This window comes from Mixophyes fleayi, chromosome 1 (genome assembly GCF_038048845.1).
Source record: "Mixophyes fleayi isolate aMixFle1 chromosome 1, aMixFle1.hap1, whole genome shotgun sequence".
NCBI lineage: Eukaryota > Metazoa > Chordata > Amphibia > Anura > Limnodynastidae > Mixophyes > Mixophyes fleayi.
Genome location: NC_134402.1, coordinates 313,520,036 through 313,539,296, shown reverse-complemented (window position 1 = coordinate 313,539,296; position 19,261 = coordinate 313,520,036). Strand labels below are relative to the sequence as shown.

Genomic DNA, 19,261 nt, shown 5'->3' with positions numbered 1-19,261 from the left:
TGAGGTTCCTTGCAATAATAAAATAAACTGATCTAAAATGGTCTACTAAGTCTTTCATTTCCCCAATCGATAAGATAATTAGCAAATTTCAGTATTCATTTTTTACTGCCTTATGGTTGGGAAAAACAAAACCATTTTTTTTAAATCAGATCTCCAGCGCACAAGTAAGTTCTACTTAACTTGCTATTTATTAAAAACAAATCTATGTGGAACTGATGCTTTACAAAAAAAATAAAAAAAATGTACCTTTTAATAGTAGCCTATCTGAACAAGACAGTACTGGATAACCAATTACCTTTTAGGTTCTCCATACGAACTTGAATTAAATACAATTTAACATGGGAAAAAAGTTTATTAAACACAATCATTGGCAACCAGAAAACCAATACATAAAGTTCTGTATACTTTATGGTATTTTCTGGTAACTACCTACAGGCATTAAAGTGCTAAAACACAAATTAAAATGATGTACAAAACACATATTGAACAAAAAACACCATAAACAAAACCCTGCAGTCTGAAGTATATCATATAATCAAAACGTTTTTTCAAAAAACAATTTTTCAATTTGTATATAAATACAATAAATAAACAAATAAATACCCTTAGGTGAAGGCAATCTGAATTTTCATGCTGTGTTTATCAGGGATATCACACTATTGTTTCCATTGAGGTCAATTCACTTATAAGTAGTAATCACCGAAAAGTGGACTCTGTTTAAATCTTATGACAAAGTTCCTCCAAATGGAGCACAAATAGCTGATACCCGCTTCTTCCTTCCTGCTAAAACCTGTTGTTTTAACTAGATTGCTGACATATAATACACGTTTGAACAAATTTCAGACAACCAATGTTTGTCCTACAGAATTTGTACTACAGGTGCCACTGCAACCTACTGTCACAAAATGGCCGTACATTCTAGCCATCAAATGCGATCTGTTATCGAGAAGACTTGAGTCTGCTACCTTGTGAACAGTGACCATGACATTTATATATTTTGGTTACCTTTAAAATTCCACATTGTACATGGAAAGAATGGAATGTGAACAGATTTAGTTTCTCTTTCTTCTTCTCATCAGTTTGTTATATAGCATGGATATTGCTGATCTTCATAGACACAGATATTTGTATTTGCTACATTAAACAGAATAATTAAATAACAGAACTTTTTTAAAGAAGAGAAAAATCCCTTGTATGTGTGCACTGAATTATGCTAAGGGGCCAATTTTAAACAGGAAGGGAAGGACAAAAGACTAAAATAGGGAAGAGGAGCACAAATATGGTGAGCCCGAAGTTGGACCTTTTCATACTCTTATTTGACCATTTTATCTTGTTCAGCAGCATCCAGAGGGACTTCTCCCTTCTGTCTGGCTTTGCCGTGCACTCCCCAGTGGCTCAGGCAATGATTGCTGGGGTCCAACTTTGATTCCATTAGCCTTCAGAAAAACAAAAAAACAAAAACAAGAGTGTGATATGAGGGGAATAACGTGTGAGTATTGACAGTAAACACACCAATTCTGCCCCCCCCTCCCCTTACCTCATTGTTTACATCAAAGAGGCCCAGCTGAATTTTCTTGTATATCTCTTTGGCAGTGCCAATAAAGGCCTTGAAAGCAAAAGAAGATTCAGCCACATACAGTAAACATACTATACATATACATAGGATATATGAAAAGTAAATTGGAAAAAGCTTTTTGTATGGAGCAAAACTGGAAATTGAAGCTGTGATAACAACTAATATGCCTTATTCTCACCTCCTCCACATTGGCTGCAGTTTTGGCCGAGGTTTCCATAAATATCAGTCCATGTTCACGAGCAAATGCTTCTCCTTCCTCCCTGGAAACATCTCTACGACCCTCAAGGTCACTGAGGAAATTAGTGCAATAATCACAGACAGAACAGACTTTAGAACAGTTGAGTGACTTACATCTTACGGTGCCATACAACCAGTGGTGAAAGTACCATAGGTGTGGCAGGTGCAGTGCACCGGGGCCCATGGAGATAATGGGGCCCACTGGATCGGTGGCCCCACTTCCCTCCACCCTGCACTGGGGCCCACAGCCTCTGCATATAACCAAATCAAATTCATCAATATGCGCAAAGATTTTTTATGCTATATAAACCTAAAATTACTCCAAAAAACATTTTGCATTAAAACAAAAAAAAAGGTACCTGGCTTATAATTCACATGATTAGTGTAAATATATTTCATACATACAACAGTTTAAATTGTATAATAAGAAGCGGGAACCTAACTGTGGGATGAAAAAAACTATAAATGCTATAGGCAAGATGCCTATCCATATTAATATTTGTTGAATGCAACAAATGAGAGATATAAAGTTATTAATAAACACAAATAAATGGGAGTTGGGGCAGGTGCCTAGCTCAGGCAGGAAATAATATACTCCATAAGCTGCTGAAAAACAGTTCTCTTTTTTCAAATAAGCGTGTTACTGAACTCTGACATAGAAAAACTTGCTCTGTCACTTGCCTACAAGAAGCCCCTAATGTTCCACAAAGCACCCACCAAACACTGTCCACTGTTGCTATGATCCCACGTAAAGAGCAGTGCCCAGAATGGTAATTGCAAATCAGCGTTCATGGGCAAATAATATTTCAGTGCATTGCAAGAGGTAACTTCAAGTTCATAAAAGCAGCAGACAACAACACTATATAAGAACGGGAACACAACTGGCCATGGTTACTGTCTACTTGGAAGTTTATGTAGTGTGTTTGGTTGTGAGAGTTTGGGAGAATTTACAACTGGTTGTGCAATTTTGTGAAAGTTTGAACTCCTTCACTAATATGTTTGCAGTTTAGATTGGGAAATGTATATGTGTGAGTATTGTGCAAATATGTGCATGCATTGCTATAGCCATAAAATCATGTGTGTCCTCATCAAATGTAGTGGCTAATCTGGGTTTCAAGCTCACACAAGTCCCCAATTTATCCTCAGAGTCTTGGGTGGCATGTACATTGCGCTCTTCCTTACACATACCACTAAACCCCACACAACACATGCAATGTTTGAGGTTTACTAGCTTGTAAAAGGACATTAGTGTGGCAAGTACTAGGTTACCCGCTGTCTACATGCAAATCTCCAAAAATTAACAGTGTCCCCTCACTTTACACCATGTTTCAATTAATATACATCATATCTTTAAAAATTGCATACAGAACACAAACATATAATATAACAAAAAAAAAAAAAAAAAAAAAAGTCCTCCTGTATTCTCCCACCTCAGGCCTCTTGTCTACCCTCTAGCTATAAGCTTTCAGTAAACAAGTTTAAACAAGTATTCAAGTATTAAAAATGACAAAAAAACAAAAAAAAAAAAACAATTACAAAATAAATGCCAAGTGCCATCATGTGTACTTTGCAGTGTTGTATCTTTCTCTAATCTAGTAACCCGGTCTATAACTACTACTACATTTTGCGGTCATCTATTGACTTTTCTGTGGCTATCGATTTCTGTTATGTGACATAATTCTTTACTTAATTTAATCTCCAGTCGTGCATTTACAAAATATATCTAACCCACCAGGGTGTTACAAATACAGGTTAAGATACAGGTTCCCTAAAGCACAACACAATGAGAATCTCTAGAACAGTTGGTGGAAATTCTTGCATATTAATTAGCTGGCAAAATAGGGAAGTAAAATAAACAATTAGAAACTTCTACACTTAATGTGCATGCATTAGGTACTTATAACTCACCTTTTGTTTCCAATTAGGATGATGACCATATTGCTACTGGAGTGCTGTCGAGCATCTTCCAACCAAGAGGTAAGATGACTAAACGTCTCCCGTCTAAAAATCAAATGGGATCAGAGGTTTCAAACAATGTAAATATTTACAGACACTAGAAAAGTTAAATGAAAAGGACGTGACCTAGCAAAAGTTGTGTTGATGTCATTGAGTAAGTTCATTATGAAACATTTCTGCAACTGTCTTACCCATAAGCATTTAGGATACATGCACACAGGCGTTTCCTTTTTTTTTATTTTTTGTTTTGTTTTTTTTGTTGTTTTGTTTTTAACTTGCCCATGTTCTGGTCTGTCTTTTGTATGTTTGGATGATGGAGAGATATTACAGGGATACTTATTACAGGCTTACAGGGATACTTTTTCCCTGTGTATGAAATCTACACTTGATAGCCAGAAAATAGTGAGGATATGCTAAATTTATCTTGTATTCAGAGTAGACAATCTATTGTGCCATTTTGTAACTTTAATTTATTGCACAGTATAAGAAAGATCCAAATTGGTATTAGACACTTTGTACTTAACAGGACTTATCTCTAACTGCAAGAGAGTATCATTCCACTTTATGGTTTACTTGATATTACCCTATGAAGTTCCATTGATTTTTTGCTTTTGTACATGTCACAGATGACAGTGCCCTGTTTTAAGTCACGTAGATCTCTTTCAGATAGCTATAAAAGAAAGTCTATATCAAACACGATCCAAAGCAACCCCAAGATGTCACTCAACGCATTACAAGGCACATCACTACAATAAGTAGTGTCCAGACATTATTTCCAGAAGAGAATATGTATGCACGGTTCTATTTTCTATAGCACACACACACATGGTAACTAGAACTAGAATACATACCCTATCATTTAGTAGCAGTGGAATTCTGCTTGGCTAATACTGATAAGCAGTATGATAAAGATATATCAGTGCAAATGATTATTAGTATAAGCAGCGCCGGTGCTAGGGTCCTTGGCGCCCTAGGCACAGTGTGAAAATCGCCGCCCCCCCCCCCCCCTTTAAAAATCGCCGCTGCGCTTCCCTCCCCACCCCTCCCCATGTCTTTCTTTAACTCACCTGCATGAAGCTGCTCCTCTCTGCTCTGTCTTCTCCCCTCCACTCACAGACACTGTCGCTGTCAGTGAGCGGAGGGGAGAAGACAGAGCAGAGAGGAGCATCTTCATGCAGGTAAGATTCATAGCCCCTTCCCTCCTCCCCGTGGATTTCCATATTTTTTTTAATTTCGAGGCGCCCTGCAGAGCCCGGCGCCCTAGGCAATTGCCTAACCTTGCCTAATGGGAGCGCCGGGCCTGAGTATAAGTGAATGAAGCAGTTACAGAAAAGGGACCCTTGAATAAAGGGGACAGGTAGAAGCATACCTTATTTTAGTTTCTCTTACCTAGTGATATCATACACAAGCAGTGCTCCTGCCGCACCTCTGTAATAAGACCGTGTTATAGATCGGAAACTTTCCTGTCCAGCCTGAGCAGAACAAAAGGCAAAACAGAAAAGTTGGCTACAAAATCAATAAGAACAACAAACCACATCAGGTATAAGCCAAATAACAAGAGAACTGTGTATGACACAAAAAGAACAGCAAGAAAACAGTCCTTAAAAATCCATGGTATTCAAACTTAATGGCCAACTTTTTTTGGAGGTGGGGGTGAGGGATAGAGGTGGAGCAAAATAAACATGAATATTAATATAGCCCACCATCTCTCTCTGTAACTCCTTTCTATATAAACATTTGAATAGTGTGTAGCAATTACCTGTTCCTGAAATCCTCAGGACAGCCAGCCACAGCAATTCCTCTCTACAGTCAGCCTTCTCCACTTCACCCATGTCATGAGACTTGAACAGAGAAGAGTGGAAATCTATTTGTGGTACTCAGATAAAGAAGGATAATGACTGCAGAAAGGGCCGACGATTGTGACAAGGCAGAGGTAGGCTGACCATAGACAGACAATTTACCATGGCCGTCCTCCCAAAGTTCAGAGCAGGTATGGAATATATACTCTCTAGAAAATAGTTAAAAATAGGACAGGAGTTAAGTTTGTAAAATAAATCTTTAAGGTCTATAAACACATATAAACCCTCAAATTGGAGTTATTCGTTCAATGGACCTATACACTTGCAGATCTAGATTCTTAACCTGAGCGCCCATATCCATGTATGTATATGTGATTATATATATATATATATATATATATATATATATATATATATATATATATATATATATATATAATTATATTGAAATTCGTCCTAATTGAACATTAGAATGTGTGCATCTTTAAGGTTAGTGTAGACAGATCCAAAATATACTCTGTAAGGACGACAAGGTGTAATTTGGCAAAGCAACATAAGCAGACTTGTTCAAGACTCAAACACATATTACACCCAAAAACAGCATTCAATTTAATACCAGACATACTGTATGCAATGGTACATTTATATCACCCCATATCCAGATTATTGAAAAGGTGATAATTTACTTCTGATTTACAATGCTGATATGGCATATGTTTGGCATGGAAGGGATTGATGGTCTGCATAGGTGACCTTGGGCTTATAGACACAACTATAAAAAGAAAAAGAAAAAAAAGGAGTACAGTAGAGTGTCATAACATACATAAATTGTACTTCTCAAACATATACCGTGTTTTATTTTAGACTTTATTCCCTTCGATCAATAAATAATAAAACGTCAAAACACCACAGGTTTGGAAAGATTACATTGTAAGCACCAATGCAAAGGTTTGAGGGTATAATGGTATAACATATAAGGCATATGCACTATTGCCATTTTTATGGTAGGAAAAAATCCAAACTGTTTGCTTATCTTACCGTATCCCATATCTGCAGTTTTATGGGTTTTCCATCAATATTGATCATTCGGGCACCAAATTCAACCCCTAGAAAAAGAAAGACAGAGGGAATATTGGGTTGTCTAAGTGAAAAAGTAATGAGGAGTTGGATATAAACATGTATGAGTCTAGGCATGGTCAAGGTGTCTATGTACAGATTTGCTAAGCTGGTAAGTAATAAATGGTCACACACAATAATTATAAGTATGCTTACAATTATCTTTTACAGCACCAACCTATTCCTCAGCTCTGTGCAAATAACATATTAAAATAAAACCTACAGCCTACCTAAATGATGTAGGGATAGCTATTGTGTGCGTAAAGTAGAGGCCAAAACCGTACTCTTGGAGCAGCAGATTTTGATCCACGCACATCATTGGTCTTGCCTCCAACATGACAAGTGCATGTTTATAAATAAGAATCTGGACTGCTTCTCTAAAGAACACTTCTCAATGCATTGTTTGTATAATATTCATACAGAACTAAAATATTTGTATACGACATTTGAATGTTGTGCAATGTTGTCACTACTATACCCAGGACAGTAAATTACAATAAAAACTCTTTATTAAGACTTATTGCACAGCACTGACATAAGGACTTGCTTTGACAAGTATTATTTGCAAGAAAATACAGCAAGGAAGCACATAAACACAAACAGAAATACCACAGATAAAAATAAAAAAAACTTCAAAACAAAAATGGACAGCTACAAAAGTTTTAAGAGAGTTCTTACCTATAGTCAAATCATGAACGGGTTGAAATCTCTTATCTGTGAATTGTAGCAGAAGACAGGATTTTCCAACACCTGTATTTAAAAACAAACAAAAAAAAAAAACAACAAAACATAATATACAACATGTATAATTACATACATACAAAATATAGCTACAGACATTTGTTAATTTACAAACAAATCTACCAAGTAGTTTAGTTAAAATTAACTTAGTTTTACTCCACAAAAGCAATCTATACACTACATCCCAGTATTTTCAGAAATTAGGAAGAAGGCTTCAGCAAACCTTTTAAGCATCAATTACAAACAAACATTTACCAGGTTTTGGAATCCTCTATAGCAGGCCTGTCCAACCTGCGGCCCTCCAGGTGTTGTGAAACTACAAGTCCCAGCATGCCCTTCCAGCTATCAACTGGTTGTCTACTGGCAAAGCATGCTGGAGCACCTGGAGGGCCGCAGGTTGGACAGGCCTGCTCTACAGGGTCAAGCACAGCTGATTGATATGGTTGTCCCTAGCTAGGTAAACTAAAATACAAGATCTGCAATTGGAAACTTGACATTATCAGAAGGAAGAATGAAGCTGACTAAATTAGCTGTGTGGTGCCATAGTAGCCTTACACAATGTGTTTGTGTGTTATGTTTAAGGTAATGATCTCTGCACATTTTTGCTTGCACTTCAGGAGGTGCGAGCAAAAATCAGCCATGCTTTCATTACCGTAAATGCTGGTTGTGTGCAATCTTACTACAGAGCTCAGTGTATATATACACACCATTCCTCCCGTCAAGATTTTTCAGTTAAAGACATTTTTTTTTCCTTCAAATTATTATTCTTTATTTATAAACCGCACACATAGTATGCTGTACAATGATGGGATCATGATACAAATAAATAATATACAATAGCATGAAACAGAAGTCAACGACGGCCAAAGGAGCTTACAATCGCAACAATTGATACAAAATGCAGCAGAATTGAAGCTAGGTGTGGGTAAAGTCTTAGCAACTGTAAGGATGAAGCATAAGCTCCCAATATTAAAGCAGCCATTGGTGGCTGCCAATACTGTGCAGCTAGCGTGGAGTGGTATGGTTGGAACAAGGGCTGATGTAGAATCTGGAGACAAGAGAGTTTAACTAGCCATTACAGAAATTTTAAGACATTCCTGACAATAGGACTTTTACTCCTCATGTTCACAGAAGTTGTCACGGCAAATGCTGCCATCAAGATGGCCTATCACGCGCCAGACCCGCCGGCTCTCTTACCAGGGTCTAATGCCAAAGTCAGGTCTCCTCAGTCGGGCATCCCGTTGGCTGTTCATCCATCATTTGAGGCTGCCGCCATCTTGGAACATGGGAGCGCACTCCTGTCTTTTATCTTCTCCTATTCCCTTGCATTGGTTGATTGATTACCACTCCTCCTCACCCAGCTACCTATTTAAAGCACCTGTTCTGGCAATATGGTGCCGGATCTTCATGTCTTGTTAGCCTGCCTGCTGCTGTATCCTTTTGTCATCTGGTCAATCCTGGTATCCTATATGATGCTTCTCAGCAAATCTTGGTATAAAGTATCTTTCTATCCTTGTTTCCTTTTCAATTACTAGCTTCCTGTGTTTGGATCTGCTCTGCTGTCGAAGTCGTATAATTGGATGAACGAAAGTATATTGGTTAATATTGTTTTGTTGTGTGGCATACTGCGATCGTACAGTAAAATACGCACGCACACACTCGCATTACAACATTTAGTTATTTATATAATTCATATTGGTTCTGTTATACAGTGATTTATGAGCAGATAGTATTTGGTTTATTATTAGTTTATATATTCTGATTATATGTACACTTCAGTGTTATTTAAGGTTCAGGTTATAGGAAATGTGTCATGTCTGATATCATTTTAATCCCCTATTCATCAGCAGCTGCCCGGTTCATTCGCCGAAGAGATCGCATACTCTAGTTATTGATGTTAGGGAATAAATAGTCAGAGTGATACCAAACCGTAAAATGCTAATGGACTAGTTGTAACTGGTTTCTGGGCGGGAGAATCACCTGGAATGTTGACCCACAGCCTTTGAGGGGGTTGTCTGAACTAGCCTATGACCTGTTCACAATGGACCCGCCTGAAGTCTGGACCTATAGAAGCTGCATTGTTCTCTCTGTAACACTGAATGTATATAATCATAGCTGAGCTCCCACTAGCTTCAGTCTACTCTGACCACAGTATTCTGGATTGAAATACTGTCCACTGGTACTCGTGGGAGCGCAGCGAGCGCATGCGAACGCAGCGGTATGTATTTATCTTTTGGTATTGGCTGTACTGTATAATAATCATGTATTGAACTGTTAAATTATTACATCTGCTAAAATAAATTACTTTGTGCGTTGGAAACACATAACAATCGCTTGGGCAATGCTTAATTGAAAACGATAAAATTACTTTAATACTGCATTCTGATACCTCCTCTTGCCGATGAACACCCATCTCACCTCTCAGTTCCGCCTGGTACACATCAGGAGAACCATGACCTGTGTGGCAATAGCAGCAAAGACCAAATCTACTTGCGGGGTCCCTGGCGAAAGTCTTTGCCGTGTTAGACGCTGCACCTCTGTTGCGTGTGGAGCTAAATCAGGCAGATTGTGAGAATCCTACCACTTCTGTGTGTTCCGTGACATGGCCACAGAGATCACGAAAGCACAAACAGAGATTGTAACAGCAATGACAGTTGAACTCTCTAGCAGCTGCATAGAGATGGTAGCCCAGTAGCTCTTTCAAACAACCCTGTGCTTCATGTGATGGCATTACTACTTTTGGCATTAATGTAGTTTGCTTTGGTATGAAATAGAAGTAGTCCGGATCCCTTGTTGGCATTACAAGCTAAACAGGGCTAACCAGTAGACTCTTTAGTGTTTAAATGTGGCTTTGCCAGCACTCAAAATTCTAAGGGACCTTTTCATGTTTGGACGAGTATCCATTTGCATAGCGTACCTTGTGTGAAAAAGCTCTGGGCATGCTTACACCAATGAAGTAATTACATTCAATTCATGTCTGAACGCAAATTGCAGGTAAGACTGCCTACATTTTGAGGGTCGGGACATGGGAAGGAAGAGGTGGACTAAGGTAGGCCAGTAAGGGCATTCTTAAGAGCAGATTCAAATCCCCGGTTTATCATAAGTACGCTTGGTTTCAGCCGTATCATTTGCACCAGCTACAGAACAGGTGTAAGTGTCAACCGATAGTGATCACTGTCACAATATTCTTTGTGTTTTAAAAACGTATGTGTGCCACTAGATACAACATGTGTATGAATGTACAGTACACATTAAAGAATCTTTATGTATTTAAAATTAAAGATATTGATCATACTGTTAACCGTTCATTTATTTTAGAATATAATATTTTTGTATGTGTTTTGATGTGATCACATATGCTTGTGCGTATAATGCAGTCTGTTCTGTCTTTTTAGGCAAAGAGTACTTACACAAAGATTCAATTAAAAACATCTTGAGATTCACTTTGCTTGAATACAGTCTGAACTACACTAAAGTTCTATGTGTTTTTATTTTTGTAAAACAAAAAAAAGCCCTAAAATGTTCGCAAGCATAATCGTAGAATACAGAAAAATGTATGAACAACACTTATCAAGCATAAGAAGGTAATATGAACAGCTGTTGAGAAATTATGCCAATTTTTAATTAGGCCTCCACTTTTTATGTTTAATATAGCTTTCTCCCTGCTCTCCAAGTTTTAAAACCGATGCAAAAGAGAATTACACAATCATGTTCATATTCAGACATTAGCTTGTCATTTACGTCTCTTCCCCACTTTCACAAAGTCACCCGACCACCGCTCCAAACAAGGAAAAACTAATTCTAAAACATGTCCGGTTTTAAAATAAAACTAAAAGTGGCATAGATGCATACTCAAAATAAGCTTTATAATAGAGCAGTCAATAATCTACCAAAGATCAAGGCCTTTATGAAAATTAGAGATATCACACACTTGGAGAAATGCAATTCTGACCAATAATTAAATTATCTATTGTACTAATTTGCAACAATGCCAATAGTAGTCTGTTACTTGCAAAAGTACAGCATAATCTGAAGTGATTATTCCCAGGATGTAACAAGACCAATCTGGCACATAGTAATAGTGAGCCCCTCCTCTAAGAATGCAAGACGAGGAGGAAGGATGTGGAATGTAAAACATCAGCAGGATTGGAGGTTGATATCAAGTGGCCGGCTTCCAGGAAAGATAAGGAAGCATTTTCTGTGTATAGAAACTGTGAAATCTGGTTAGTTAGTGCTACTAAAATTTGTTGCACATAGAACTACCCAAGTGATTTGCAGCAGGAGGAGCCGAAAACACACTTCCTAAAATGATTGGATTATGTATCTAAAATATTTCAATTCTTGAAATACAACAATGGAGATACAGTATAGGTCGTCACCCCTGAATAACATGTAGGTGAGCTGCTGACATTGCATTTTAAACAGTCAGGTAAGTCTCCAGATATAATGTTTTATTGAGAAAGAGGAAACGGCATTTAAAATGATTGTCATATTTTCAGAATAACCTTGGACTTCTAGAAGTGCATGTATTTGCATTGCGATTTGTAAATTTTGCAACAGCGGTACATATTTTGTCAGCTACAAGAATGAAGAATGGTAGCTGGCAAATTAGGAATTATTTACAACATAGTAAATTACACAAGCGGCCAGACAAAGGCCTATGCCACCCAAAGCCCAAGAGCCAATCGGCAAGATCTTGTCCAAATTGGCAGCAAAGGACAAAGCGTGCAGATAAATTCAAGCTTCTCTGGGGCCTGTTTGTGCACTTTGAAGATTACACACACACACAGACTGATGTGTTCCCCTTCTGACCAAATTTACCAACATGAGTGATAATGATCCTAATAATTTACAGGGTTTCATGATCAGCCAATGTGGTCGTTTTGGGATCATACACACTACAATACTGAGAAAATTGCCAAATATCACCTACGATATTGCAGCTTATGTGGCCAGTATGAGTCTTTCAATGAAAGCAATAATGTAATTTTCTTATGAACTACAAGTAATCTATTCGAGTAGCTTAAAACTCACCTGACATATTTGATTTGTGAAATGTATTTTTCTGTAACACCAAAAATATAAAAGTAAAGCCAAACAGTGCTTATTACCTAGAGATATAAAGAGCGATGTCCGCTTTCTAAATAGCATCTTATACTATGATATTGCAGTGTGTGCAGACAGCTTAAATCTGTGCATAGGATACTGTGAATCAATAAAGAAGATATCCTTAACCACCTAGACTACTTAAGATCAAGGGAGTATTATGGGCTTCAATTAATACACAGTGTGGATTACAACTGATTAACAATGAGAACTTCAACTGACTATGCATAGAAAAGAGGGTTAGCATGTACTTTGGAATCTACCACATATTAAGAACATACTTACCAACTTTACAATGTTGGTATCCGGGAGGCTGCGGGGGAGGTGGACGTCATGGGGGGTAGGCCTCCAAAATCCGCGTCATTTTGGACCCGCCCCTGTGCCGTCATGACGCAAAACGCGTCATTTGACAGCAGGGGGCGGGGCCAAACGCCGCGATTCCTGGTGAATCGCGGCGTTTGTGACCTAATTCTGCCCACTTCACTAGGAAGTGGGCAGATCCGGGATTTTGCCACACTCGCCCGGGAGACTCTCGCAAAATGCGGGAGTCTCCCAGACATTCCGGGAGAGTTGGCAAGTATGATTAAGAAACAAAACTAGTAGTGTGTGATTTTGAACTCTTTCTGTACATGAAACCAGTTTTTGTGTATTGCAATGGTTTAAGCCAGCACGCTACTCTGCTGTCCAGAGGTGTTTTGCATTAATTCAGCATAAAGCCAGGTTCCCACCAGCATGATGACGTAGGCAGCGTGTTTGACACCACACTGAAGGCCTATGGTTGATAAAGTATGAATTAAGTAGCAAATTATGCTTGTATAAGAATGGATAAGTTTAATACAGTCTCTTTAAGAGGTCACAAGTTGAAAAAGCCAGAAGTAGTAGGTTTAATGATAACTGAATATAGTTTCCTGGAAATGTTCCAAACGGGTCAGATAAAGAGTGCCAAGTGTGTTATCTACAAGGACAAACGGTTCAGCTAGAAGATACTGTATTCATATGATATTTGCTCTATCTTACTGCATATATTTGAAATACTGCCTTCCATCATGAATAAAGGAGCTTGTTTACATTTGACAAGTGTCCTGGAGGTAAATGTGCAGATTTTGGCAAGTTGTAGATATTCAGCTACTTTGCAGGGTAAATTTAAAATGGCAATGGCTTTAAAGGCAAAACTTGCCAAAATCCGATCTTTTATACCTTTACCCCGTCCCTGAAGTCCTGCTCCTGCAGGAGTTCTAGATGTTTTACAACAATTGCAGAACCCACGAGATCAGATGATAAGTGCCTACAGGATATGAGCCAGGTCGCTATACAGAGTCTGTATAGGTACCATATCTTTATTGTTCCAACTACGATTTGTTTATTTAGCCTGCTGCCACAATTCAGGCAGCAGAATTTAATTGGTGCTTATCTCTCATATACACTTATAGACAGGGTAAAATCTGCACTGTGCTGTAAAAAAAACAGGCATCACTGAGTCCACCTTAGCTTTCAAAAGCAAGTAATGCTGGTAGATTGTCTTCTTCATTCGTTTTAGAACCATCATGTCTAGTAAGGATTAACTACATCAGGGAGTGCCTGATACAGGGGAGAGCTGAGAAGCTCTAGGAGTAGGGGTAAATTATGTGTCAAAATGATAAATTCCACGCTTTAGCTTCTCAGATAACACAAAAGGGAAAGCCAGAAACATTAGTTATGGTTTCTTGTAGGTAATGGATGGGGCCAGAACCATGTTGTGAAGAGGGATTGCACCTGGAATCAACCAAAGAACAATATCTTGGAAGAGTTCGGAAGCTCACTTGATTACTCTGTTTTACATTTCTTTTTAGTCTCTCACAGTGGCTTACAACACTGAGATTTTTTTAAGCCCATCAGAAAAATTTGCCAGGAAAATAATCTAGTAGGGTAGAACCAGGTGCTTAGTAGGGCATAGGGTACCAAACCTTCCCTAAAAAGGTAGGAATCTAAATCCATGACCACCACCATATTAATGAAGATTACAGTAACGTCTAAAAAAACCAGCCTGGAGGATTCTTGAGTACAGCATGCTTGCTACAAGTTCATATGTACACGTGATCAGTATTTATTACAGTAACTTTTAAAAAAGCAGACTTGTGCCAGCCATGAATACATGATCAGGCTGCTTACTATATTTTCTTGTGACTGGCAGCCAGACCAATCACCATTTAAGGATGCCAATGCCCACTTAAATCAGGGAACCTGGTGATAGTATCAGATGTTAACAGACATAACCTATGCTGTGGGGTGCACTAAATTGCAACAACGGAAACTTTTACCCCAAAGAGTCTATTGTGTGTTTTCCTGACCTTAGATGTTCACACAGCTGGGAAAAGGGAAATACTCTCACTGCCCCAGACAAAAGACTGGCCATCACAAAAGATACAACTGTCCATTTGTAAAAGAATCCTGTGGGTTCTGTAGCACAACTTAAAACTTGGTTATTGGATTTCTACAAGAACGATGAAATCATTAAGACACTAACATTGTGGAGCATTGATTAAACTAGAATCAGTGAAACAGAACCAGACTGTTACAGGTGCCATATGTCCCTGAAGTATACATAGATCAGCCACAACATTAAAACCACCTGTCTAATATTGTGTAGGACCTCCTCATGCTGCCAAAGCAGCTCTGACCTATCAAGGCATGGACTCCAAGACCTGTGAAGGTGTCCTGTGGTATCTGGCACAGAGAAGTTAGCAACAGATCCTTTAAGTCCTGTAAGTTGCAAGGCGGGGCCTCCATGGTTCAGACTTGTTTTTATAGCACATCCCACAGATGCTTGATCGAATTGAGATCTGGGGAATTTGGAGGCCAAGTCAACACCTTGAACTCTGTCATGTTCTTTAAACAATTTTTGTATAGTAATTTAATGATGGCAAAGCTTGTCTAGGCATCACAGTGGTTGGGTATTGCTGCCTCACAGGTCATGGGTTTGAAGCCAACCAGGTCTATCTGTGTAGAGTTTCTCTCAGTGTTCATATGGGTTTCCTCTAAGTGCTCTGGTTTCCTTCCACAGTCCAAACACAGTGGTAGAGGTTAACTGGCTTCTCACAAACTGGACCCTGGCGCGTGTGCGGTATGGAATTTAGATTGTAAGCTTCATTGAGGAAGGGACTTATGTGAATCACTTTATTTTCTCTGTATAGCTCTGAATAATATTATTAGCGCTGAATAAATAACCTAAAAAATACACTCCTAAAGAAATGTATTTTTCCAAAATCTAGATCCACCCATGAATTCTGCATATTGTCATTACTCTACAATTGTATATATAGTTCATAATCATATATAATAATATCAAATTGCTAAGTACTAAATCTATTAAGCTATAATTTATTTTGGGGTGAAAGTTTCAGAATTCTCAACATTTTACTTTATGTATAGCCTAATAGACTATCCTTTAGCTATGTTAAAAAATAAAAATACTGCATATATCATGATCTATTCAACATTATAAAACAGAGTAAATCAACTACTCAATAGAGAAATTTATATATATATATATATATATATATATATATATATATATATATATATACATATACACACACACACACACATCTAGTGGGTGACATGATACACCAACATATGAGGATGCGATCCGATCATGAACATTTATATTGTGATTTTAGTTTGTTGAGATACTCGAGTGTACAGAAATCAGTGCAGCAAGAGTTCCATAGACACCCTCACTGTCTAATGGAGTGTCATATATGTTAAGATTATTAAATATGTTATATGATATAACACAATAAATTAATTTGTATAATTTTATGCTACATATTGTATACGGTAGTGATGTCAAAACCTAAATTTAGATTACAGATTACACATGGAGCAGACCAATGTTTTAAGATATTATTAGATACATTGTAAAAATCAGTGGCCCAAACTTATTTATTTTGTATTCTTTGAAAAACATCAAAGACATATCGGTGAGTAAGGCACTGATTGAACAAGAAGTAAATTCAGTTTTGTTAACTTCATGCGTATAAAAACCCCCAAAAAAAAACAAAAACAAAAGAAGTGTAAAACACAAATGTTACTTCCCAAAATGCAACACTAGCATAAAAAGACCACACCATGCATCATGGGTAACCATGCATTTTTTACGATACGATAAACCAAAATTCCATGAATGTTATCCAGACTAAAAGTCAACCAAAACCCCCAAAATTTGCTATTGTAACAATATATGTGTACATACACCCAGCCACAAAAGTTTTTTCCCAAAAAGGAGTTTTGAAAATAATTTGTGCAATCGAGTATCATGTTTCCATGTGCAATCGCAGTATACCACAAAGGGGGTGGATTTTTTGGGGGAGCAAAATGTACACTTTAATTCCTATGGCCATATGCGAGCCTTGCATAAAGTAGATATATTTGGTGTCCCTATAATCTGTGGAACCAGTTGATTACATTTGGGGAAAAATATCTGCAGAAAACAACATAAAAAATGTAACTAATGGAATGATACACATAAATGTATTTTGGCGGGCGTGGCTTGATGGCCATATGAGCTAGCAACAACATCCGGGGACATAAAGATCATGGCAGGCTCCACCTCCTCCATACCAGAGAGATCACTCATCAACTAATACCCTCTACTCAAACCGAACACTCTCATTCTGAACTGGTAAAGCAAGATGCTGTAGGATCTGGATGAGTGAACAGCCCGATCAACAATACAAGAGGACCTGGCATTTTAATTAGAGACCACGTTGCCTATCCTACCTACGTGGTCATATTAACTCCCGGACACCAGTATCTTTTGGAAGGGTACTGCAGATCAGATACCACCAGGGGCTGGCTGGGCTGGGGGGCATCTGCCCCCCGGGCCTGTCCCTGAGTGGGCTATCTTGGGATGGGTCACCTGCATTTTTTTCACTTTAAAAATAGGCTGCTGAGTCGAGTCTTGCCCACTGGGCTAAACTTTGCCAGCCTTCCCCTAGATACCACAACACCTACAGTATACTTTCTTTTTTCAGAGAAATCTCAATTAAGAGTCTAACCACATTTAACCAAGTAAGAATTTGTGGCATACCCAAGACTGGTCCGATTTCCCAATGTGAAGCTTATCTCCTTTGTCTCTTCCATAATCACTCCACATGCATTCCAGATGAGATGCTTCTCTTATGACAGAGCACGTTGAACTTTACATCCCTGATCGCAGGATGCATATATACCACTTCTTTAAATCAAACACGATGAGTTACAGGAAAGTTAGTAGCACACTCTATATAGAAATGAATTTCATGAAACAACATATCTATTAAGACTTGGAACCTTCCAGACTGGCCAAACAGCGAGAGATGTTACCAAGATTCTCCAAAATCATAATATAAAATACAAATAGGGCTTTCCTATTCATCATGAAGTGATGGTTATAGTGGACAGCAGACGAAGCTCTCCATTCACTACGAAGGGGGAACATCCCTTGCTCAACGTTTCAATCTGAAGACCCATCAATGGTTACACAGAATAGCCTTCTCCCCAAATTGCACATAGGACTGAGTTGCACACAGTACCATCAAGCTCCAAACCTTATCCCCCACATATGAAGAATATACTACTTTCATATTTCCTTTCGACCAGAGATTTAATTAAACAAGCGGTAAAAGTGAAACTATGTAGTTAACTCTTATAATAACAACAAAAAGAAACAGTCATCTGATTGGACACTACCCAGTGCTCCCTGGAGGCTGGTTATTTTAGGCAATTTAGAGTTCCTTATCTTGGATTTTCATAACACACTCCATATAACACTACTGTTAAGATGATGTTATGCAATGTGAACTTTCACCTTGCAGATCAAGTCTCTCTACAGTTACTTTACAAATTAAGGTGTGCACTTAGTCTGTTAATCAGTTCAGGTACATATAGACATCTTGGTGAAATTTATATAAGGAATGTCATTCACATCTATTTCATACATTATAACTGACTCTAAAACGAATTACTTTTTTCTGGTTTCTGTAATAAAATTGTATTTTTGTCCCATTTGATTAATCTTTCCCCTATATAATGCAAATAAATAAGTTTCCAATATGCTACCAAGTCATCCCAATCTCTCTTGTCAAAACAATATTATTGTTACCAAGAAATAAAAATGCTATTTCCATTGTAACCAAATTATCACAAAACATGAAGTACAAGCTTAAAGACCCTGATATCTTAGGGATAATAAAAAAAACACACCACTCATTAATATCATACACAAGCTTCTATTCTTGTGCAAATATTTCCAGTAGACTTTAGTGTTCTCCATCCTTGGTATGTTATGTGTCTGTTGTTGTAACTGGCCACACTCTGCACCACAATGCATCGTCAGCCGATACAGCTGTAAAACTAGAAAAGCACATTTACAGTACCCTATGCAATTCGTTTAAGATCATTAAAGTACAACGTAACTCTAACAAGCACCATTCACACGCACCTGTGTCACCGATGATTATATATTTGAATAAATAGGCGTACGACATGACTGCAGTACAACTAAATAGAGGATACCGGGGAGTAGACGCTCTCACCGCTAGATGTCCTCTCTGTGCTATGGGTACAGAGGTACCGTCTCTCCTGCTCCGTCTCTATTGCTCCAGGAAGTTTCAGTCTATTGGTTATTTGACAGGAAGTAGAGTCTACTACACAGATTGGTCCCTCAGATATGACGTTTTAATGAAGACATTCTTGCTTTAGGTTTAATGGC

General features: G+C 38.1%; 1 protein-coding gene across 2 annotated transcripts; it reads right to left on the bottom strand.

Annotated features, from left to right (window-relative positions):
* Window positions 1-332: 332 nt before the first annotated feature.
* Window positions 333-19,187, bottom strand: RAB2B (RAB2B, member RAS oncogene family). Of its 2 annotated transcripts, none has more exons than XM_075212056.1 (8): window positions 18,992-19,187; window positions 7,363-7,434; window positions 6,607-6,674; window positions 5,159-5,241; window positions 3,722-3,814; window positions 1,755-1,866; window positions 1,538-1,606; window positions 333-1,436 (listed from the first exon to the last, which is right to left on the bottom strand). In XM_075212056.1, the coding sequence occupies exons 1-8, from the start codon at window positions 19,035-19,037 to the stop codon at window positions 1,335-1,337; spliced, it is 645 nt and encodes a 214-aa protein (XP_075068157.1). In that variant the 5' UTR covers window positions 19,038-19,187; the 3' UTR covers window positions 333-1,334. The 2 variants fall into 2 exon arrangements, with proteins under 2 accessions (XP_075068157.1, XP_075068167.1); XM_075212066.1 differs by lacking the exon at window positions 18,992-19,187 and adding an exon at window positions 6,255-6,340 and having other exon boundaries at window positions 7,363-7,440.
* Window positions 19,188-19,261: the final 74 nt, after the last annotated feature.